This window comes from Antechinus flavipes, chromosome 2, assembly GCF_016432865.1.
Source record: "Antechinus flavipes isolate AdamAnt ecotype Samford, QLD, Australia chromosome 2, AdamAnt_v2, whole genome shotgun sequence".
Lineage (NCBI taxonomy): Eukaryota > Metazoa > Chordata > Mammalia > Dasyuromorphia > Dasyuridae > Antechinus > Antechinus flavipes.
Window position 1 is genome coordinate 151095980 of NC_067399.1, and position 25091 is coordinate 151121070.

General features: G+C 35.5%; 1 protein-coding gene across 2 annotated transcripts in view; it reads left to right on the forward strand.

Annotated features, from left to right (window-relative positions):
• The window catches only part of NINL (ninein like), a 164696-nt gene that overhangs the window by 58428 nt on the left and 81177 nt on the right, over nt 1-25091 (forward strand). For both annotated transcript variants that reach the window (XM_051975818.1, XM_051975819.1), the window contains exons 3-8: nt 9508-9601; nt 11528-11641; nt 16315-16487; nt 18467-18533; nt 21882-22066; nt 23631-23783. In XM_051975818.1, the coding sequence (XP_051831778.1) occupies nt 9508-9601; nt 11528-11641; nt 16315-16487; nt 18467-18533; nt 21882-22066; nt 23631-23783 (786 nt within the window). The remainder of the gene's footprint in view (nt 1-9507; nt 9602-11527; nt 11642-16314; nt 16488-18466; nt 18534-21881; nt 22067-23630; nt 23784-25091) is intronic.

Below are 25091 nucleotides of genomic sequence, written 5' to 3' on the forward strand. Positions count from 1 at the left end.
AATTCTTAAGCAGTTGCAGTCAAACACTGCCTTAAGCCAGAAATATAGATTGTGTTTGAGTTCTGATTATTCTCACTACTCACACTCAAAATTATCAGGCAAAATCCTTTTTTGGGCAGAGATTTAGATCAAGGTTATCACATCCATATCAAATAGAGGTTAAAATATATGTTGTGTTTTTTTAGGGTGGAGAGGTAAAGAGGGTATAAGTAAATATTGAAGCAACTGGGGGAGTGCAGTGGATTAGCATTCTGGACTTGGAATCAGAAGACCTGAGAATGATTTTTGGAAACCTTTTTTTGAGGGATGTCAGGAATTGGTTCCCTCATCTGTACAGGGAGGTGATTGAAACAGGTGTTGCTTTCTAGCTCTTACCTTTTATGTATCTCTATTTCTATCTTGAGAACACATTGTAGAATCTATAATCCTCCCAGTGCATACAGCCAGACAGAGTGGTTACATAATACCAATTATGTATCCACATGCACTGTGGGAACAAATGATAGTGATCTTTAAGCTACCTTCTGTTCAGTCTGGAAGCTCTGAGCTCCAACGATTGCTTGTAGGTCAGACAGACAGCTTCACAGCAGAGGTCTGTGTAATTCCTTGGTGAGAAGAGGACCCTGTGTAGAGATAATTGCATTAAAGTTGTATCACTATTTCTCCAAATTTCAATTAAATTCACTCAACATCTATTGAGTGTGCAAGTCGCTGAACTAAGTGATGTGGAAAAATACAAATCAATCAATTCCTATCACCAGCAAGCTTACAACTTAACAATAAGCATGAAGTGTTCACAAATACATAATTCAGAGCATGAAAACATCTGAGAGACACTAAGAAACAAAGATATTTACTTAGTGCCGGTTAAAGAATACTGTGCTAGGAGTTAGGCTGTTTATCTAAGACACTGGATGTCTGAGTCAGGATCCCCCCAAAAAAGATCTTGACAAGTTAGAATAGTGTCCAATGACTGAATGTTAAAAGATTAAATAGAACAAGTGTGAAGTGCTATAAAATGGACCACTATTTTCAGCTTTACAAGAATAGTGTGACACCAGCTAAAATAACAATTAAAACCTGAAGTTACATTGAGGGTTATAGTGTCCAGAAGAGTTATACTTCCATTGTAGTTTTTCTGAAGCATTGCTTTTACTTCTGAGCTCATATATTAGAAAAGACATTGATAAATGAGAAGGCATCCAGAGGACAACCAGAATTCTTAAAGGCTTTGAGTCTTGTGTCAGCTGAAAATCAGTTGAAGGAACTGAGTATTGTTAAATTGGAGAAGACTCAATGGAGCATGGTAGCTATTATCAAGTATTTGAAAATATGTTATTTAGAAGATTGATTAAATTTCTTTTGTTTAGCTTCAGGGGGCAGAACTAGGAGTCACAATGAATTGAAGTTGCAAAGAGGCAGATTTCAATTTAATGTAAGGAAAAACATCTTAACAATGTTTTATTGTTGTACCTAACAATGTTGTTATTGTTGTGTGTCTGACTCTTCATAACCCACTTGGAGTTTTTTTGGCAAAGATATTGAAAATTTGCCATTTCCTTCTTCAGCTCATCTAACAGAAGAGGAAACTGGGGCAAACACAATTAAGTGTCTGAGACCAGATTTGAACTCCGGGAAGATGAGTCTTCCTGACTCCAGGTCTCACATGTGCCATTAGCTTCCCTATCTCAACAATAAGTGCTGTCCTAAAAGCAGAGGGAACCGCCCTCACTAGAACACTTCAAGCAAAGACTAGATGTTCTCTTCTCAGGAAACCTGTAGAAATAGATTCCTGTTCAGTTTTGGATTAGACTGAGTAGTTTCTGAATTCCTTTCCAACTCCAAGAATCTCTGATTAGATATAAAAGGAGTGAAAGAAGGAAAAATCCAAGATTTTGAATGTGGGAGTTGGTTCTGTCATCATCCACCTAGTGAAGCCACAAGGAGGAGCAGTGTTTAGAGAAAGATGATAAAATCAGTTTTCGAGATGTCTGTGAGGGTTGAATCCTGCAGATAAGCAATTGGAAACGCAAGCCTAGAGGTTGGGAGGGAGATGAGTACTGAAGAGAAATCTGCATGCGGACTATAATCATACATATGAATGAGGTTGCTGAGGACCTGTCTGAAGAGAGAAGCCGAAGATAGACTGCTGAGAAAATATCTAGCTGAAGGGCTGATGGGATAGTCTATGCAGTTATTTTTTAAAGAGTGAAGCTGGTAATAGGATTAGGAGCTATCTTGCTGCAATTTAAAAGAAGCTGGAAAGCAAAACTGGGTATAAAATACACATGCCAGTAAACAGATTGAGTGGGAGAGAAATTGTCATCCTGGTCTCAAGTTTTCATATTGCCACAGACCACATGACTATGTGAAGCTAGTTATGATCCTAGCTTTTAATCCAGATGCTAGTATGTACTTGTGATCCTTCAGTTCAGTAACCTTTTGTTACTCTAAACACTGATGTTTAGCATTCACCCTTGCAAAATCTTGTGTTCCAGATTTTTTCCTCCCCCCCCCCCAGCAAGTATTCCAATATATCTTAAACATGTGCAAAAGAAAACTTTGAATAGGAATATAATGCATTGTATAACACTTTAAGACTTGCAAAGCACTTTCCTCAAGGAATCCTGTAAGGTAGAAAGTATATTTCAGAATTGAGGAACCTGAGAAGTTATTTGACTTAATCCACAATACCATAGATAATATATATCTCAGGCATGAATACTAGGAGGCATCTTTTCAGAAATTTATTTATCGTTGCTTCCCTCTTTGTTATCTTTCAGTTTTTTCTCAGAAATGGGTTAATATTTTCCTTCCGAAGCTCTATTTTATCATTTTTGTAGCCTCCTATAGAGAATAGAGAATCCACCTCAAAGTTAGGAAAATATAAATTCAAATCCTGTCCTTAACACATGCTAACTGAGAGATCTTGGCCAAATTTCACGTAACCTCTTATTGCCTTAGGCCAGAGGATAAACATGCAGCTGGTGGGCTGCATGTCCTGAGTACAGTCAGAACCAGATTAAAATATAATTGAGCAATATTTAATGAAATGAATACTGTAAGACAAAGCTATTATATTTTACTATATTTATACTAACATGTACAGGCATACTTTGGAAATATTATGGATTTGGTTCCAAGCTCTGCAATAAAGCGAATATCACAATAAAGTGAGTCACATGGATTTTTTGGTTTCCCAGTGCATATAATAGTTATGTTTCTATTATACTGTAGTCTATTGTGTGCAATAGTGTTATGTCTGAAAAAAGAATGACAAACCTTAATTTTTATTGCCAAAAATGCTAAAAAAAAAAAAAAATTACATCCTTTGAGCTTTCAGTGAGCCATAATCTTTTTTTACTGGTAGGAGTCTTACCTCAGTGTTGATACTTATTGACTGATCAGAGTGGTGGTTATTGAAGGTTGGGTTGACTATGGCAATTTCTTAAAACAAGACAACAATGAAGTTTGCACATTGATTGACTCTTCCTTTCACTTAAACTCTTAGAGGCCATAATAAAATTATTAATTGGCCTAAATTCAGTGTCTCAGGAATAGGAGGCCTGAGGAGATGTAGAGAGACAGAGAATAGCCCTTTGGTGGAGCAGTCAGAACACACACAACATTTATTGATTGTTTGCTGTATTATATAGGCATGATTTGTGGTGCCCCAAAACAATTACAATTGTAATATCAAAGACCACTGATCACAGAATGTCATAATAGATATAATAATATTTAAAAAGTTTGAAACATTGCAAGAATTACCAAAACATGACAGACACAATTTGAGCACATGCTGTTGTAAAAATGGAGCTGATACATTTGTTTGATGCAAGGTTACCACAAATTTTCAAATTGTAAAAAATATCTGCATAGCACAATAAAGCAAAGCTTAAAAAATGAGGTATGCCTCTGTGTGTTTATACAAATATATGTAAATATCTATAACATGTATATATGTATGTATATACATATGTATAAATATATATATATATACACACAGAGGCATACCTTAATTCTTTGAGCTTTGTTTTATCTTCATATATGTATATTTTGTACATATGTATACATATATATGCATGTATAGGTATAATAAGTATATATGTATGCATTTACCCACAAAGATCCTTATGCATAGATTAATAATAGTTACAGGGTTTTTTCAAGTTGAATATCACTAGAGGAAACTCTCTAAGTTGTGGTGCTGAACTACCCTTGTGGACATAGTTCCCTATGTAAATGAAATTTGATTTCTCTTTCCCTATCTCTGTCCTTATCTACTTTAGTCTTTTTTTCCTAATATTTCATTTTTCTAATTACATGTAAAGACAGTTTATAACATTCATTTCTGTAAGATTTTGAGTTTCAATTTTTTTCTCCTTCAGCCTAGATTAGCATAAGAAAAGCTCATCACTAGAAGTATTGATGTCAGGCTATGACTTTGTGCACAGAAAGTCGTGAAATGTCTCCAAAACTACAAGAATTGAGATCTGAATCAGGGGAACAGGTATCACACAAATAAAAATATTGCGATTTTAGAATACATAAAGACAACAGAGGAATAAAATTACTAATTCATGGGCTGGCAAATTTTTCTGTAAATGTGGAGAGTGCTTGTTTTTCATTTCTACTTCCTATTAGAGAAACACTAGCAATGGCTGGCTCTTAGCCAGCAAATTAATGTGCCTTGAAATTCTTGTGACCTCCTTTGGGGAATTTCCATGTAGTTTGTTTTTTCAATACCATCTTGTTGATTTAGCAGAAGTAAACAAGTCAGCTTCTTTCTTCTGTGTTTGAATGTTCCAACACCTGAGCTAAGCAAAAAATTCTCCCTTCAAAGAAAATGCCCAAGACAATGAAAATAGCTTCATGGTAGGCAGCTTGTCTAATGAGACTTCAATCTGAATAGAGTTTTGTTGTTTTTTTTTTCAATTTTCATCATTTTATTGCAACAGGGGTTTTTTTTAACCCTAATACCTGTGAGTCAGATATGTTCTATTTCAGCTGTTCTTAAGGGTTTTGCTATTTTAAAAAAATTTTTTTAAATAACTTTTTATTGATAGAACTCATGCCAGGGTAATTTTTTACAACATTATCCCTTGCATTCACTTCTGTTCCGATTTTTCCCCTCCCCCAGATGGCAAGCAATCCTTTACATGTTGAATAGGTTACAGTATATCCTGGATACAATATACGTGTGCAGAACCGAACAGTTTTCTTATTGCACAGGGAGAATTGAATTCAGAAGGTATAAATAATCCGGGAAGAAAAACAAAAATGCAAGCAGTTTATATTCATCTCCCAGTGTTCTTTCTTTGGGTGTAGCTGCTTCTGCCCATCTTTGATCAATTGAAACTGAATTAGCTCTCTTTATCGAAGAGATCCACTTCCATCAGAATACATCCTCAAACAGTATCGTTGTTGAGGTATATAATGATCTCCTGGTTCTGCTCATTTCACTTAGCATCAGTTCATGTAAGTCTCGCCAGTCCTCTCTGTTGAATAGAGTTTTTTTTTTTATGGATCCATTTTATGTTTTGCTACCTGATGCTAACATACAGCTATGATTACTTCATTCTTTTGCTCAAAATCTTCAGTGGCTCTACACTGCCTATTGAATTAAGTTGAGATAACTTAGCCTGGCATTAAAGCCTTTACACAAACTAAATTAAAGACTTTGTCTCACACCATATACCAAGATAAGATCGAAATGACCTAGGCATAAAGAACGAGATTATAAATAAATTGGAGGAGCATAGGATAGTTTATCTCTCAGACTTGTGGAGGAGAAAGAAATTTGCGACCAAAGATGAACTAGAGACCATTACTGATCACAAAATAGAAAATTTTGATTATATCAAATTAAAAAGCCTTTGTACAAACAAAACTAATGCAAACAAGATTAGAAGGGAAGCAACAAACTGGGAAAACATCTTCACAGTTAAAGGTTCTGATAAAGGCCTCATTTCCAAAATATATAGAGAACTGACTCAAATTTATAAGAAATCAAGCCATTCTTCAATTGATAAATGATCAAATGATATGAATAGACAATTTTCAGAGGATGAAATTGAAACTATTACCACTCATATAAAAGAGTATTTCAAATCATTATTGATCAGAGAAATGCGAATTAAGACAACTCTGAGATACCACTACACACCTGTCAGATTGGCTAAGATGACAGGAAAAAATAATGATGAATGTTGGAGGGGATGCAGGAAAAGTGGGACACTGATGCATTGTTGGTGGAACTGTGAATGAATCCAACCATTCTGGAGAGCAATCTGGAATTATGCCCCAAAAGTTATCAAATTGTGCATACCCTTTGATCCAGCAGTGTTTCTATTGGGCTTATATCCCAAAGAGATACTAAAGAAGGGAAAGGGACCTGTATGTGCTAAAATGTTTGTGGCAGCCCTGTTTGTAGTGGCTAGAAACTGGAAACTGAATGGATGTCCATCAATTGGAGAATGGCTGGGTAAATTGTGGTATATGAATGTTATGGAATATTATTGTTCTGTAAGAAATGACCAGCAGGATGAATACAGAGAGGCCTGGAGAAACTTACATGAACTGATGCTAAGTGAAATGAGCAGAACCAGGAGATCACTTTACACTTCGACAACAATATTGTATGAGGATGTATTCTGATGGAAGTGGATTTCTTTGACAAAGACTCAGTTTCAATTGATAAATGATGGACAGAAGCAGCTACACCCAAAGAAAGAATACTGGGAAACGAATGTGAACTATTTGCATTTTTGTTTTTCTTTCCGAGTTGTTTTTACCTTCTGAATCCAATTCTCCCTGTGCAACAAGAGAACTGCTCGGTTCTGCACAAATATATTGTATCTAGGATATACTGCAACATATTTAACATATATAGGACTGCTTGCCATCTAGGGGAAGGGGTGGAGGGAGGGAGGGGAAAAATCGGAACAGAAGCAAGTGCAAGGGATAATGTTGTAAAAAAAAAATTACCCTGGCATGGATTCTGTCAATATATAGTAATTATAAAATAAAATAAAATATTAAAAAAAAAAGACTTTGTCTCATAATACTCATGACCTACTCTGTAGCCAAAATGGTCTACTTGAAGTTCCCTACACATATACTACCTTGGGATCAGTAAAGACTCCTTTTAACTCCACCTAACATTTATATAGTGCTCACCATATGCCAAGCATCAGGCTAAGCATTCTTCCATTATTACTTAGTTGATCCTCACAACAACTCAGTTACTTAATTACTAAATTATTATTATCTTATTTGATCAGGAGGCAAATGCTATTATATCCCCATTTTATAAATGAGGAAAATGAGACAAATTGAGGCCAAAAGAAGTGACTTGTCCAGGGTCACTTAGCTAATATGTCTGAGGCTAGATTTAAAATCTATTTTTCTTGACTTTGGTTCTTGGCTTTGAATTATATTTACTAGTTGTATGACCAACAAAGCAAGTTTTATCACCAAAGAGGCAAGATGAATCTTTTTGATGATGTTTCCTCATCTGAAATATTAATGATAACAGCCAAGACCCCAAGTCTTCTATTGATAATCCTTGTAAGGTTGATAGAAGTTGAGAAAGTCATCTAGTACTTTAGATTCTAGGCAGAACCTTTGTATGATCTCATGGGAAGTTATGGATAGCAGCTGAACAAGATGAGTAGACATGGATGGGCAATAATCTGCATCCCTGCAGAATAGGCCCAGCCTCTGACTTATCAGAGGGCCTCTCCATCTCTACCTCCACCTCCACTTCCACCTCTACTTCAACAGGCAGTCTTCTCATGCTAGAAACTCCTCCACCCCTAATAGCTGCCTCCAGGGAATGAGTCTTCTTCCATTTGAGGAAGTCTTCCATGCTACCAAAACTAACTTCAAACCTGGGAGACACCCCCCCGCCAATAACTCTCCTACTTTTCTACCTTGCTTCCAGGCAGCTACTTTCTTTCCCCTATCCTCTTCAGCTCCCTTAGAATGTGAGTTCTTTGAAGGCAGTGACTATTTTTTCTTGTGTTTATATTCCACAGTATGGTAAATATAGTAAACATTTAAAAATTGCTTTATATGTCTTTCCATCTGCTTTGTTGGAGAGAACTTTCAAATGAGGGAGATCATAAAAATCCATTTAATTATTTCAAAATAATAATATCTGACACTTGTATAATGCTTTTAAAAATTTACAGAGTGCTTTATATTCTCTATTGCATGATGACCAACTGTGAATTACTTAACTATTCTTAGCAATACAGTGATTCAAGACAATTTTGAAGGACTTATGATGAAAAAAGCGAGCTACTTCTAGAGAAAGAACTGCTGGAGTCTGAATATAGATTGAAACTTTTTAAAACTTTTACTTTTCTTTCTTTCTTTTTCTTTTTTGGGAGAGGGTCTGTCTTTTTGGCTGATATGGAAATATGTTTTGTGTGATTGCATATGTATTATCTATATAAAATTGCTTGCTTTCTTGAGGGGAAGGGGAGGAAGGGAGAGAGAAAATTTGGAACTCAAAATTTTATTTATTTATTTATTTTTTTAAATAATTTTTTATTGATAGAATGCATGCCAGGGTAATTTTTTGCAGCATTATCCCTTGCATTCATTTCTGTTCCGATTTTTCCCCTCCCTCCCTCCACCCCTTCCCCCAAATGGCAAAAGTCCTTTACATGTTGAATGGGTTGCAGTATATCCTAGATACAATATATGTGTGCCGAACCAAACAGTTTTCTTGTTGCACAGGGAGAATTGGATTCAGAAGGTATAAATAACCCGGGAAGAAAAACAAAAATGCAAGCAGTTTATATTCATTTCCAGTGTTCTTTCTCTGGGTGTAGCTGCTTCTGTCCATCTTTGATCAATTAAGGCTCTCTTTATCAAAGAGGTCCACTTCCATCAGAATACATCCTCAAACAGTATCGTTGTTGAGGTATATAATGATCTCCTGGTTCTGCTCATTTCACTCAGCATCAGTTCATGTAAGTCTCGCCAGTCCTCTCTGTATTGAACTCAAAATTTTAAAAAGCAAATGTAGAAAAGTTTTTACATTGGAAATATAAATTAATAAATATTTCCCAATTACATTTTCATCTAGTTTGGAACCTCTACAATTCTCTGATCTGTAAGATTTAGCATTCGATTGGATAGGACCTGAGAATCTCATCATCAGGAAATTCAACATACTAGGAGATTGAATCAATCTTGACTCATAAATCATCAAACTCTCATAACCCTCTACCCTCCTCAGATATCCTATGAATCTAAAAATATAGTCAAATGATTAATCTGAAGAGAAAAAAGAAGGAAAGAAAATGTCCCCCACATGTGATGTTCTTGACATAAAATGTGATGGCCTATACCTCTACTGCTATGGGGACTATTTTCAATGGATGCAATCTATACACAGAGGAAAGAACATCAGATAGTTAAGAGCATTAGATTCTGATGGTTTCTTTAGTGTGCTGAAAAGATTTTCTTCTATTTTTAAAAATTTCCCAGGTAAACTTTGAAGAATTTAAAGAAGGCTTTGTGGCTATACTATCATCAGATATCAATGTCAGCACTTCTGAAGATAGTAGCTACTTGGAACCAGGTAAGAATATGCCCCACAATGGTCTTTGCTTTGTTTTCATTCTTTGTTGTTGCTTTTAGGGGGCATTTTATCTTAAGGAAAGAACACAGCCCTGGAGAATAGGAAATTTTCATTCTGTTTCCTTAGCTATCTTTGATAAGTTGTGTTGTGTGACTTTCTGTAAGGCATAACTTCTGTATTTTTCAGCTTACTCACTCATAAAATAGGAATTCTTTTCATATGTACCTCAAAGGATTGTTGTGAGGATTGAATAAAATAATGAATATGAAATGATTATTCAACAGAGCTTATGGTAGACTCACTATCACTGACTCTTTATGTGGCAAGGTGGTCATTTTAAATTCATTTAATAAAACCCTATAAGGATTCTAGTCTTGGTAAGGGAAAGATAGTACCATTCTTATGGGTTTTCCACCTTCAGATTAGTGTAATATTATATGTCTTAATATGTATGTGTGGAAGGAAGATAGATGATCCAAATTATAATATAGTCAAATATTGGTTACAGTGGCCTACTTTGTTACAGGATTTGTCTGTAGTTTATTTGCTTCTGAGGTAAAAATGATATATATTCATAGGATATGATTTCTTAGAGGCAACATGGCAGAATGCCTTTAATAGATATCCATAAAGTCAAAATGCTGATTTCTCTGTTGATAAACTGTGGCCTTGGCAAATTTTTAGCCTGTTTCAGGCTGCCATTATTTTGAAAGAGACAATGATTCTTCTTGCAACATATGTGCTAAATTATAGTGACATTCATTCTCTTTCTGCTGTTTCAGGCAGAAGGCTTGGAACAATATGATTGCTATATCCAAGGGCTAACATTTGGCTGAAAGATTTCCCTTGTTCTGCTTAGCTATAATGGAGAGAAGAAAAAATAATAGAAAGAAGTTGTAAAAGGATATAAGGAAAACTTTCTTTACCATGAGAAACGTTTTCAAGTACAGTGAGCTGCCTAGGAAAGTAATGAGATTGCTATCATTAAGAATCTTCAAGTAAAAATAACTCCTCATTAGAGATCATAGATTTTTAGAGATGGAAGGTACCCTAGTGGATGTCTGTTCCAATCTCTATCCCAAAAAAGAATATTTCTAGCAGTCTACCCAGTAAGTGGTCATCAAGCATCTGCTTGAAGATCTCCAATGAGGGGACATTGACTACCTTTCAAGGGAGTTTTTCCTTACCTCAAATTAATTTTGCCTCTTTGTAACTTCTACTTATTGTTCTTCTTTGTGGGGTCAAACAGAACAAATCTTACCTTCAGTCCAGGTAAAAGTCTAGGCATTCATCGGGCAAGATTCAGAGGAGTGGGGCGAGGCAGGCCAGAAGTTCCAGGGATAAAAGGTACACAGTGTAAGGTTCAGAACCTGGTAAGCAGAGAGCCTATGAGTAAAGTGAAACATGTCTGGAATCAGTGATGCTGAAAGCTACACAGATGTCAAGGATGAATGCACTGAGACCAGGACATCAGATATAATAATTAAAATATCATAGATATCTTTTGACAGAGTAGTTTCAGTCAAATATATTCAAGTTGGGTTTTGAGGGATAGACAGGAGGTATGAGAACTGTTAAATCTTTGAAGACAAGAACTATTTTTCATTTTTCATTTTTGTATCCTGAGAGCCCACACAGAGCTTGGTACATAATAGGTAATTATTAAGTGCTTATTGATTGATAAAATTTGGGAGGTAAGAAGCCAGATTGCAGAGGTTGGAAAGTAAATGGGTTATTAGGAAGTGTAAGCAGATAGTGTCGATTACTATTAATAGGCATTTGATAAAGAAAAAAAAAGAGATATGGGATTATAGTTTGATAGGATAGTAGGATTTTTAAAATATGGGAAGAGCTAAGCTTCAAGGAGTTGTTGCTATCACTATAATAAGTTGCCTTACTTTTGAATTATTTTTATTGTTTGTCTAGATTTTCAAAATTATCCACAGTTAAGTGGCTCAAATGCAGTGCCTGACACTCCACTTCATGTAACACCTAAGGATGAATTCCCCAGCAATCGCCTCTGTGCCCCCATACAAAAAGGTACTTCAGCTGAACTCTCACTTAATTCTAGGCCTATTTGAACTTGTTTCTTTCTTTCTTTCTTTATTTTTTTTAAATAATTTTTTATTGATAGAACGCATGCCAGGGTAATTTTTTACAGCATTATCCCTTGCATTCATTTCTGTTCCGATTTTTCCCCTCCCTCCCTCCACCCCTTCCCCCAGATGGCAAGAATCCTTTACATGTTGAATGGGTTGCAGTATATCCTAGATACAATATATGTGTGCAGAACTGAACAGTTTTCTTGTTGCACAGGGAGCATTGAATTCAGAAGGTATAAATAACCCGGGAGGAAAAACATAAATGCAAGCAGTTTATATTCATTTCCAGTGTTCTTTCTCTGGGTGTAGCTGCTTCTGTAATTTGATCAATTAAGGCACTCTTTATCAAAGAGGTCCACTTCCATCAGAATACATCCTTAAACAGTATCATTGTTGAGGTATATAATGATCTCCTGGTTCTGCTCATTTCACTCAGCATCAGTTCATGTAAGTCTCGCCAGTCCTCTCTGTATTCATCCTGCTGGTCGTTCCTTACAGAACAATAATATTCCATAACGTTCATATACCACAATTTACCCAGCCATTCTCCAATTGATGGACATCCTTTCATTTTCCAGCTTCTAGCCACTACAAACAGGGCTGCTACAAACATTTTGGCACATACAGGTCCCTTTTCTTTCTTTAGTATCTCTTTGGGGTATAAGCCCAGTAGAAACACTGCTGGATCAAAGGGTATGCACAGCTTGATAACTTTTTGAGCATAGTTCCAAATTGCTCTCCAGAATGGCTGGATGTGTTGAACTTGTTTCTAAAGGTCAGGGTTTAAAAAAAAAAAAAAAGCAAATCCTATGGATATATGATGGTAAAGATATACCAGATTTCCCTTTTCAGAGCTGCAGTGTATTTTCTTCACAAAATTTCATCTTTCTTTGACTTTCCAACTCCATTGCTCTTCTCCCTTATGACTTCTTAGTTTCCTATTCCCCCATCTGCTGCACCTTGTTTTTGTTCTTTTACTTCCCTTATCTTTCACATCCTTTTGCATGTGTTTTTGTATTCCCAACTTCCACCTCCTAGAAACCTCATCCTCCTCCCTACACAGCCCCTCCATGCTTTGTCTGTTCTCTTATCTTCAATTCCCTTTACCTTCTCCTGTTATTTTGTACCTTTTGGAAGAGACAGAAAATTATTCTAAAGCTGAGAAAACCAAGGGGTGCTTATTGTTTGGCAGTAGTTTACTTGGTGTTTTAATTTTGCAATGTATTTTATCTAAATTGTCTCAAAATAGTTTACATGTGGTCTTATTTGATCCCCACAGCCAATTTGAGAGATTAAGCACTATAGGATTATTATTTCTGTTTTAAGGAAACTGAGGAGAAATTAGAGACCAAATTTCTCCAGTCCAAGTCTAACATTTCTTATCAGGTCTATGCTGCAGGAAGATTTTCCCAATAGTTGAATCCATATTAAATATGTACTATATATATATACATTCATGTACCCATGCATACACATGCAGAAATAAAAACAGTATCATAGATGGAAAAGGGTCAGATTTTGATTGATGGAAAATAAGATGGACATAATTAATGTGGGAATTTGTTTTGCTTAACTGTGCTTATATGATAAAAATTTGTTTATTCCCTCCCTCCCTCTCTCTCCCTTCCTCTTTCTCTCTCTTCCTCCCTCTCTCCTTCTTCCCTTCCTCCCTCCTTACTCTTGCTCCCTCCTTCCCTCCCTCTGTCCCTCCTTCTCTCCTTCTGTCCTTCCTTCCCTTTCTTCCTTCCCTTCCTTCCTTCCTTCCTTCCTTCCTTCCTTCCTTCCTTCCTTCCTTCCTTCCTTCCTTCCTTCCTTCTTTCCTTCCTTCCTTCTTTTCTTCCTTCCTTTCTTCCTTCTCAGTGAGTAGAGGGAAGTGGGAGGGAGAAAAAGGTGAAGACTAAGTCTTGTTGGAAGACTATCATTCTAATCCCATCTTTGCTACTTACAATAGTCACTTGATGTGTAACCTTAGAGAGTCCCCTTTATCTTGCTGAGCCTTGGTTTCCTGATATGTCAAATGAAGGAGGCAGCTGTGATAGTCTCTATGGTCCTTCTCAGATTTAAAATTCAATTATGTTTAAACAGAGTATATAATAGAATTACCTCTTCTTTACAGCTTATTCTTTATTATCTTGTATGCTGATGCACATTAAAGTAATGTACATTAACACTCATTCAGAGTTGAAAAGGACCTTAGACATCACCTGGTCCAATTTTTTCACTTTAGAGATAAAGAAATTGAAGCATAAAGAAGTTAAGTGTTTAGCTTTAAGTTCATGCAATTATCAGAAATTGAGAGAGCATTTTAACTTCTATCTTCTAATTCTTAAGTCCAACACTCTTGTGCTACCTCTTCCCAGCTGCCTCTCATTTTCAAAAAGAACTGTCCATGAAAAAGGCAGGTGATATTTTTCTATACTATGCTGATGAAATTAAGTGTGAAATGCTACGAAAAATATGTGGGTTTTTCTGGGCAACTCATTATCATAAGAAGATAATTGAGTGTCTGGAAAGGATGGGCAGGGTTAGGGAATAATATAAACAGGAGCAAGGAAATGAAATTAAGGGAAGAAAATTGAAACTGAAAAGCATAAAAAAGCCTTGGCTTGTCGTGTGATGTTTTTAGGTAACAGATTATTCTCCAGTTGCAAAAGTACTAAAACTTCAGACTTTGGAAATGAGTTTAGATTCATTACTAAAGAACAAACTTGAACATGTTGCCAAAATTAGATTACCTAACAAGTCTATTTTCCTAGACTATTTGGTGATTCACAAGGGTCTTGTGTAACATTATCCTCAGTTTTCTTTTCACGGACCTCCTACACTTTCAGCTTCCCACTTCATACCTTATTTCCTTTTATTTACAATTCCTCTTACTCATATAAGGATCTCCTACAACTAAATAAGCACAAAGAATTTTACTACATTTCAAAATAATCAGCAAGCCATCTCTTTTTTCCTGGCATCTAAAGTCAAATCCAGTTACATCTTCCATGAGCTTGATATCATTGGATAACCTTGTCACCCCTTTGCTTAAAAGCCTTTGTGCCCTGTTGCTTGTACAGTTTAAAAAAACCAAAAAAAAAAAAAAAACCCAAATACAGAGTAAATGACTTGATTAAGTAAGATCAAGCAGGTAAACTATAGACTTAACTCAGTAATTAAGGCCTTGTACAACCTGGCTATAACCTATTATACCAGTCTTGTTTCAAATTACTCCTCTTAATCCATCAACACTGGATTAAGCTTTTTCTTATTCTTAACCCATCCTCTCTCACTTTTGAATAGGTGGTGGAATCCCCTCTTCACATTTCTATCTTTTGAAATGTGTTTCTTTCTTCGAGAATCATTTCTCCTTCATGAAATTCTCCCAAGTTTCCCAAGTGAAAATAATGTCCAAATCTTTACATTTTACTGGAGCACTTTGGATCTCTTTGGATTTTTTCATGGAAATGAGACATTATAGAAAAATACTAGCTCTAAGTTGAGAGATCCTAAGTTTCAATCCTGGTTCTGCTGCTTACTTCTTATAGTACCTACTTTCTATATTTGTATAATGATCCTGTCAGGTGTCATACTTATTTTCCTATATTTTCTGTATTAGATTCCTTGAGGGCAAAAACTATCGAATTTTTAAAAATATCTCTAGCACTTAGTGACTACAAAACTCTTACCCATCCAGTAGGAAAGGATAGATAAGTATTTAAACAAATATGTTTATATTTCCTTCTTCCCTTCCTCAAGGTTATCCCCCATTATTTTCTCATTATCTCAAATCTGTAAAATTCATTTTCTCCTTTATAGCTTGCTTTCTCTCTTTCCTGATGTTCCTTCTCTGTTCCATATAATTGCTTCAATTGGGTGGGAATAAAGTCTGTCCTGTGTCAGCTAGATTGCTTAGTGGAGAAAGTGCTGAGCCTGTAATCAGAAAGATTTGTCTTCCTGGGTTCAAATCTGGCCCCAGACACTTACTACCTGTATGATCCTGAGCAAGTCACTTTGCCCAATTTGCCTTAGTTTCTCGTCTATAAAATGAGATGAGAGGAAAGGACAAAAGATTTTTCTAATCTTTGCCAAGAAAACCCCAGATAGCATTCTGAAGAATTGGACCTGACTGAACAACCAATTCTGGTCCTGATAGCTTTAGATGCAATTAATTAGGCATAGGCACACAGGATTCTAGGAGTTACCAGAAATCCCACAAGCTCTTTTCTGACATGCTTGTTGGTAAGTTTCAAAGACACTTGTTTAACCATTTATTGGAACTAATTAGTATGTTAATGCTGTAATGATGTCAATTCTGACCTATATTCACTAGATCTCATAGTCTCAAAATTTAGCTTTAAAATGTTTAAATGTAAAGTGAATGGTAAGTTGTTGTCAAATTTCTAAAGCTTCCTGTCATATTCTTTTTTTGAAAATTACATCAAGGTAGCAACATATTGATGGGCTGATCACTAAGAATCAGTGTATGTGTCATATTTTGAAGGTTTTTAGTTTGCTACTTTCCTAAGAAGAGAATTTAAGGAGGCCTTATTTAGGAAGTTGGGGCACAGATGCTTTTTCCCCCCTTTTAAATTGTTTCTCAAGTTTCCTGATTTTTCTTCCTAGCTGGCCCAGATGAAGTTCAGCCAAAGTATGTGAATGGAGCCAAGTGCTATGGTCGTCGATCCCGACCTGAACTACAAGATCCTGAGCCTGAAACCAAGCTTTTGCAAGAACAGCAAATAAATGCCAATGTGAAAAGCCCACTGAGGCGCTCAGCTTCTCTGGAGAGTGTTGAGGTAAGTTTCATTCTCCAGATCTTCCTTCTTCCCTGACTCAGTATTGGGTTAATCATACCTCAGTGATGCTGTTGGTATGTCACAACCCCTAAAAGTCCCCCTTGGGCCTGAGGACCAAGGAGACTATGAAAGTTTTCTATAAATTATCTGATTAGCTTCTTTTTAGTGGGTGAATATCTCCATTTTTGTAGAATTACAGAATCCACAATGAAACCCCAAGTGCTTAAGAAGTGTTGGGGGCGAGGGGTGAATAAATGGGGAAATCCCAGAAAGTAATAAGTACAGGAAGTTGTACTCTCCATACTGCGATCACATAGAACACATGAAGGCACACAGTTCCAATCTTGTAGATGAGCACCAGACATTTACCACTGTCTTTGACTTTTAATTGGGAAAGTAAATAATTCAGATTCTCCCAAATCCACCTGAATGATCCTGTTTGGCTGTCACATGTTGATCCAATCAAGGTCAGTGTGGTAAAGTGGAGGGAATGCTAGACAGGGTTCCAGTGGTTCTCAGTCATTGTCCCTGAGAGAACTGTCACAGGGCTAAGAACATGCTGAAAAGATTTATTGTATATTATTCACTAGAGTTATTCCCATCTCAGCCATGGACAGGGATAGAAGGTAAGAATGCTAGATTGTAGCAGACTAACATTGGCCATGCTGACTTTGACAATGGAACAAGGAGTCATTTTTGAGGGGGGAAGTTTAATAATTCCTTCCATATCTTAACATCAAAAGATTATAGAAGTAGCAGGAATATTCTGTTAAAAACTTAAGAGTAGATAATTATGGCTATGGAATATTGTATATATTTTCAGACTTTGCTGTTGTGTGATCCCCTCATTTTTTAGATGAACAAACTGAGACTCATAGGGATTAAGTGAATTTTTCAGTCACATAGGTTGGGAAATGGAAAATTCATGATTTGAATCCAGATCCTCTTACATTAGATAATATACCATCTTTCTATTACTTCACACATCTCCACATTTTCCTCCTTTTGCTGTCCTAATTGAATCCTCTTTCCAAAAAGTGTTAATATCTGGATCCAGTCTTTTGACTTCAAGGCCAATATTTTACCAGGCTATGTTGCTTCCCACCATGCTGTCTCTAACAGTTAAGTAAAACCCTGGGTCCTTAAGAGAGGTATAACTTCCAGTAAGGCAAGGGAAAGCTGGAAAATTTTAACAATTGACTCTCCATGGGAGTGGGAGTAGAAGGTTGTATGCACAATATATTTTTAAATGCTTTATTAACATTAATCTTTATTAATATATTTCCTATCACTTTCTTAAATGTAGAAAATCAACAGGATAATAAATCCCTGATTTGTTATATCTGCCAATTTCTATATTATGTACTATAGGAAGTCTTATTAATTGAGGCCCTAAGGAAAGGATTCTTAACTTGGACTTCATGAACTTGTTATGTTTCTTTTTAAATATTTTGATGACTGTATTTTGGTATATTTGGTTTCCTTTGTAATCCTACATATTTTATTTTATGCATTTTAAAACCATTACTCTGAGAATGGGTCTCTCTATAGGTTTCACTATACTGACAAAAGGTCCATGATTCATTATTGGTCAATTGTTTCACTTTTGTGATCCCATTTGGGGATGTTTTTTGGCTAAGATATTGGAGTATTTTGTCATTTTGTTCTTCAGCTTATCTTACAGATGAGGAAACTGAGGCAAACAGGAGTAAGTGATTTGCTCAGTGTCTGAGGTCACCTGAATGCAAGATACCAAAAGATTGAGAACTCTTGCTATAAGGACACCCTTAACAAAAAATAAAGGAGATACTGGCAAAGATTTGAAATTTCATTCTTGTTCTCTGAAACCAACTTAAACTGATTTGTTCAGATTTTAACTTCTTGTATACTGGACTTTCCTTACAATTAAGCAACATTGCATTTCTCTTTATTCTGTTCCCTTCCTTAGACATTTTCTTTCTTTATGAATTTTTTCACAGAGTCTCAAGTCAGATGAAGAAGTAGAAAGTGCTAAAGAACCCCAGAATGAGACTTTTGAATCACAAGGTAAAAATAAAGCTAGCTATTTATAATAAATTGACCAGTGTTTGCTCTGAATATTACTAAGGCAATGAGTGCTCTAATCAATCCTTCAAGATTGTTCTACTAGCTATACCTCAGGATGAGGTAAGAATATAGTAAGTCCATTCAATGTTTGTTGTCCAGTCTGTTTTTTCAGTCATATCTGGCTCTTAGTGAGTCTATTTGGAATTTTCTTAGCAGAGATACTGGAGTGGTTTGCTATTTCCTTTTCCTGCTCTTTTTACAGATGAGGACTGACAGACAAGGTTAAGTGATTGCCCAGGGTCACACAGTTAGCAAATGTCTGAGGCTAGATTTGAACTCAGGAAAATGAGTCTTCCTGACTTCAGGCCCACCATTGCACTGGGCCATCTAGCTGCCCATTTTGATTTACTCATGGGAAAAATAGCACGATTTGCTTACATTTGCATAAAGGATTCTCTAGAAACTCAATAGTCAACCAAAGAAATAGAGAACCTCAAAATATGGTTCTTGCCCTCAAGAAGCTTATAATCTAGTTAGGGAGACAAGATTAACATGCGTGAAAATAATATCAAAGTATACAATTTAATGTCCATTAAGTGTTAAATTATTTGATAAAAATATAATTCAGAAAATTATGCATGCATATGTTTTGTCAATAAAAAGCCATAATAATAAAAAATTAAAACAACAAATATATAATTCAATTCAATAAATATTTATTAGGTGATTACTACGAGCATGCTATGTACACAGTGGAAATTCAGTGAAGAAAAAATAATTGAAGAGGAATGAAGAGTGGAGAGTAAAATTTAAGTTGAACCTTAAATAATGGGCAAAAGTTAGATATGTGGAGGACAGATGGGGATACTTTTTAAAGGAAGGAACAACATGAGTGGTAGCATAGAAGGAGGAGTTAACATTGCCATGTTGATAACATAGTAAATAGACTAGTCTAGCTAACATGGAAGAGAAAGTGTTAAAACATAGAGAAAAATAAAGTTCAATATTTAGCATGGACTATTTATGGGAAACTTTGAAAGATAGAAAGAAATAATTAAGAAGTAGAGTTTTGACTAATATAGTAAACAAACAAACAAACAAACAAACAAAAAACAGGAAGCCATTGAAACTATTTGAGAAAAGGAAGAACCCCAGAAAAAAAGTTTTGGAGGAAGATTAGAGGTATGTATAGGAGCCATGGAAGAAGGGAAAACTAAAGCATCTCTGTAATGAATACCAGTCCTCAATGTTGAACTTGTAACTTGAATTAGCTCACTCTGCCTTTTCAAATGCAGGCCATCAAGCACTAATGAACATCAGGGATGGACACCCTTGGGGTTATCTCCTCTCAACAATCCTGCCTAGCCAAAGAGCACAGACAATTGATATTGAACTTGAATTTTCTCTGAAATTAAAAATTAGCCACCATTAGTGTCTTTGTTTGTGTTGGGTACCATTAAGTGTTAGAGATACAACTTATAAAAAGAAAGACAATTAGTCTTCATCTTCAGAGAGGTTATAATCAAATGGGGAGAAACTATACTTAGATGTAGGGGAGAAAGCACAGAAAGGAGACCAGAGAATCAGATGCAGAATGGAGTGAATCAAAATAATCCAGTCTCTGTCCTCTATCAGGGAAAGCACTGCAGAAGGTTGGTACTATCCTATCAGACTTCTAGTAAGACCACAGAGGAGGATGTGGGAGGTGATGTCAGTCAAGGCTTCACTCATTAGCATGGTGATGAAATAAGAAGTGATGAGCCTAAGCAGGGAGAGGTATCTTATTGCATTGGAATTGAACCGTGGCAGAGCAGCTGATGCTGAATGAGATGAGGAAAAAGGAAAGGGAAACTTATTCCACTCATAATATTTCAGTTAATTAGGCTTTTTCACTTAAACTAAGAGTGGTAGAAAAAGGTCATTGTATGAGAGGAATTCAGTGGAAAAACTGCCCACACCCTTAAGAGAAACACTGCCCCAAAACAAGTAGGTGACTTTTACCTGAGGAACAGGTTTATATTTGTTTTGTTTTAAGCTGGTTCCTTTACAGCTTTATAAGGGAACCTATCTCAGCTTAGAACTGACAAGTGTAATAAAACTCAGATGAAACTACAAAATATTTAATTGTTTCTTTGTTTTTTAAAAGTTATCCTTGTACCAACCACAGGAAATAAATCCTAAATCCTCAGTGCTTCAAAATTTTAAATTTTTCCTGGAAAGGCCCTCAGAAATCAATTAGTATCCTTTACTTTTTTTTTTTTGAAATCCCTAAGTTTCACTATTGCTTGTGTGTTGTGCATAAACAAATAGATTTAATTTTCTTATTATAACCCAGTCTATCCAAATAACTCTGACCATGGAATGCCTTCATCAGACATTCAGATCATTCAAGCAGAAGCAGGGCTTGAAATCTAAAGGTTTGGAATGCTGCCTCTGTTCTTGCTTCAGTTAGCAGCCCTAACCTGAGCCCACAAGACTGGTATTCTCAGGAGTGGTTGTATACTTAAACAAGCTGTAAGATATGTAGGTTTCCTTCACACATACATCCTAATATATCTACAAACTTGTGTTGTTCTAAAATAAGTACACTGTGAATAAATTGTCCTCTTAGACTCAGGTAGATCAGCAGATAAAATCTTGTCTATTTTTAAAGTATAAATAATGTAGTTCTTTTTTTGTATGTTTGTTTGTAATTATCTTTCCTTAGGTGTGATTTTTTTTAGACTTATTAATTTTTTCGCTGTCATTTTCCAATAATCTCTCACCACTTTTAAAAAGCAAAGAAAACAAAGCTGTAAAGGAACCAGCTCAATGAAATACAATTAAACAAAATATATTAAAACATTGGCCACAGTTTCTTAGGAGATAACTCAGTCTGCTACTATGATCCATCATCTTTCTACTAAGAAGAGGGAGATAATGTTTCATCATCAATCTGCTGGAATCAGAATTGATGTCCTTGTATGGATATGTATTCTTAGGTTTTTTTTTTTTTTTTAGTGTTCTTTTTCTTTACATTATTGTAGTTATACAACTGTTCTTTTGATTCTGCCTCTGTGTCATTCATGCAAGTCTTCTCAAGTTTCTCTGTGCTTTTCATGTTCATATTTACCTCTTACATTGTGATAAATGTTCCATGACATTTATATGCCATAATTTGTTCTACCATTTCCCAGTCAATGGGAACTCATTTTGTTTTCAGTAGTTTGCTAATCCCAAAAAAGGATTGCTATGAATATTTTGGTGACTTTATGGCTCTCAGTGAGAAAATTTATAAAACAGTTTTTCTTATATTTTAAAATTTCTTCAATATTTACCTAAATGATTTTATTTCCCTTTGATTTGCAGGACAAATCTGGAATCCTGAGATATTTGGCAATTCCCCAAAGTCTTCCAATGCTTCCTTAGATGTAACTGAGAACCAGGTCCGGGGAATCTGGGAAGAACTTGGAGTTGGAAGCAGTGGGTATCTAGATGAGGAAGAACTAGCAACTGTTTGTAAGAACATTGGACTGCAAGAACTTGAAAAAGAGGTGAGACAGCTTGAAATAGGCTTCATGTCATGATTTACAAATGTGTGGCTGGTTTCTTAAAATAGTCAAAATTCTGTTATGTATCACAATTCAATTGGAGGTCTCCACTGCAGAATCAAACCTAGCATAGCTACCTCTGTTATGGGGATAGAATGAGTTTTGATAAACAATTTAATGTTAAATACTTGGAGGTAAAAACTATTAATAGGAAGCTTTGTTGTAAGATGCTTATTGACTTTAGATTATAGAATCATAGATTATATTTATCTATGCAATCATCTAGTCAAATTTTCTTATAGTACAAGTGGATAGATCCTTGGGTCGGCAGCCAGGAAGATTCATCTTCTTGAATTCAAATCCAGCCTTAAACACTCACCAGTTGTGTGACCCTGGGCAAATCACTTAACTCTGTTCGCCTCTGTTTTCTCATCTGTAAAATGATCTACAGAAGGAAATGGCAAGCCATTATATTTTTGCCAGGGAAATGCTAAATACGATCATGAAGAGTCAGACATGACTAAAAAATGACTAAGCAACAAAGCTCCTTATTTTTACAGCTGACTCAACTGAGGCATTAAGAGATTATTGAACATTACAAGGACATTGTGTTAGCAGAGCTGGCATTCAAACTAAGGTCCTTCGCCTCTAAATCTGGCATTCTTTGAACTGTATCACAATGCAGAGGCGTTTTCTTTTTAAGTTTCTCAGTTTTAAGAATTGCTTTTTAGTATATGATTATGATGGAATACTACTGGGATATAAGAAATGATGAGCTGGTTGATTTTAGAAAAGCATGGAAAGACATGAAATAATGAAGAGTGAAATGAACAAAACTGAGAGAACATGGTACACAGTAGCAACAATATTATTCTAAGAATAACTTGGAACAGCTAAGTCATTTTGAGTATTAAAAATATCTAAATCAACTACAAAGGACTTAAAAAGAAAGATACTAACCACATCCAGAGAAAGAACTGATAAATATAAATATGTATAGTATGGGTTTTGTATATTATACACATATTTGTGTCTAATGGTAGCCTTTTCTAGGGCAAGGTAGAGTAGGAGGGAGAAAAAAAAAAGCACAGCAGCAAACCAAAGAAAATTTAGAAAGAAGCACAGAAAAGGAAAGTAGCTTATTACTCAGTTTTTTTTTTTAAGCAGTGTGAAAAGGAAATTTATGGTTTTATATACTAAATTCTCATCTAATGTTGTACTGTGTACATGGAAATATCCTTTTTTATTTTTTTATTTAAGTTCAAAATTAATCAAAAATTTTAAAAAGTTTTCTAAGTAAAAAGGAAATAGGAACCAATTTTTCAGTTAATAGTAGAAAATGCTAACTGATTGTGCCACAAAATTGCCTTTTATAAGGTGACTTTAAGTTTTGTGTAATAGTAAAAACTCAGCAGGTCTGATTTTGATCTGTGGAAACACTGCCCAGTGTTACTACCTGGATTGGAGGAGAGAGGAGAAAAGACATCCTGGACTTCTAAAACAAATATGATTATAACACAGAGTTGGTGCTCCTAATTCAGTTTCAATGTTGTTGTTTTTTCTATAGGAACTTGAGGATTTGTTTAATAAACTGGACCGAGATGGTGATGGCAAAGTTAGTTTTAAAGAGTTCCAGCTTGGGGTGTGCAGTCATGGGCCTTATTCAGTTCCTGGATCTTCAACTCCCATCAAACCTAACAACCACTGGCCACATCATCAGGTAAATATTACTGGCTAAACTGGAAGGCTTACATGATGAAAAAACAAGAACTTTGGCATTTATGTGGCTAAAATTGGTCATCAGTTACAACAAGCACATCACAGAACCATGCAAGATTTCTGATATTTGTACATGAGGAACCTGAGAGACTGGTTGACAATATCAAGATTGTCTTGAGATGCAGAGTTTTAAATTTTCCCTGAAATCTTTAGGCAGAAAAAAAGAAAATGGTGTAGAAAACTGAGATAATAGAGTCATAGATCTAAAACTGGAAGGCAGCCTCAGAAATTTAGTTTGGACCCCTTAATTTTGCAGATAAAAAAACTGAAGCCCAATTGTGTCTTGCCTAAAGTCATTTAAGTTATAAATGTCTAGGGAAATTTGAACCCAGAGTCTTCTGAATCTAGAATTCACTATAGCAGTATTGTCAAACTCAAATAGAGATGGATCTCTGTGCCAGCATATTGACTTAGAATAACTACAAATTAATATTAACCCTATTGTATTACATTTTTATCTATTTTGTTAAATATTTCCCAGTTACATGGTTAATATGTTTCAGTTCAGTAACCCAGTTAATATGATTCAACTGGCTGGGAGAGACACCTCTTCTACATTGGATATACTATGTTTACCTTTTAGAAAAGAGCTTAAATAATTGTTTATTAGTCAATTGATTATTGATTGAGAGCCTAAATCTGCACTATTTTTAGTAGTCTGGCACTATCATAAATTCAAAGTTGAAAGTGATCTCACAGATTTAGAATTTAGAATTTCTTAAATTATTTTGTGCATGGACACCTTTAATAGCCTGGTAAAACCTATGGATCTTTGCTTAGGGTCAAGTCAAATAAGAGTTTATTAAACACCTACATGTGGTAGTCATTGGGCTAAGTGTTGAGGAATACAAAGAAAGGCAAAAAGATAATATTTGTTCTCAGAGAACTTCCAGTTTAATGGGGGAGAAAACATGCATATAACTATGTACAAACAAGGTATATACAAGAGAAATTAGAGATGATCACAGAGTGAAGGTACTAGCATTAAAGGGGGATCAGGAAAGGTTTCTCATAGAAAATAGGAAATTTTAGCTGGGATTCAAAGAAAGCCAGGAAAGCCAAGTGGCAGAGAGGGAGAGCATTCCAGGCTTGAGGAACACCTACTGAAAATGCCCAGAGTTAGAAGATAGAGTGTCTGGTTCAAGAAATAGCAAGGAGGCTAGTGTTAGAGCATCATAGAGCATTTGGAAGGGAATAAGGAGAAATAAGATTAGAAAAAAAAGAAAGGGGCCAGTTAATGAAGGGCTTT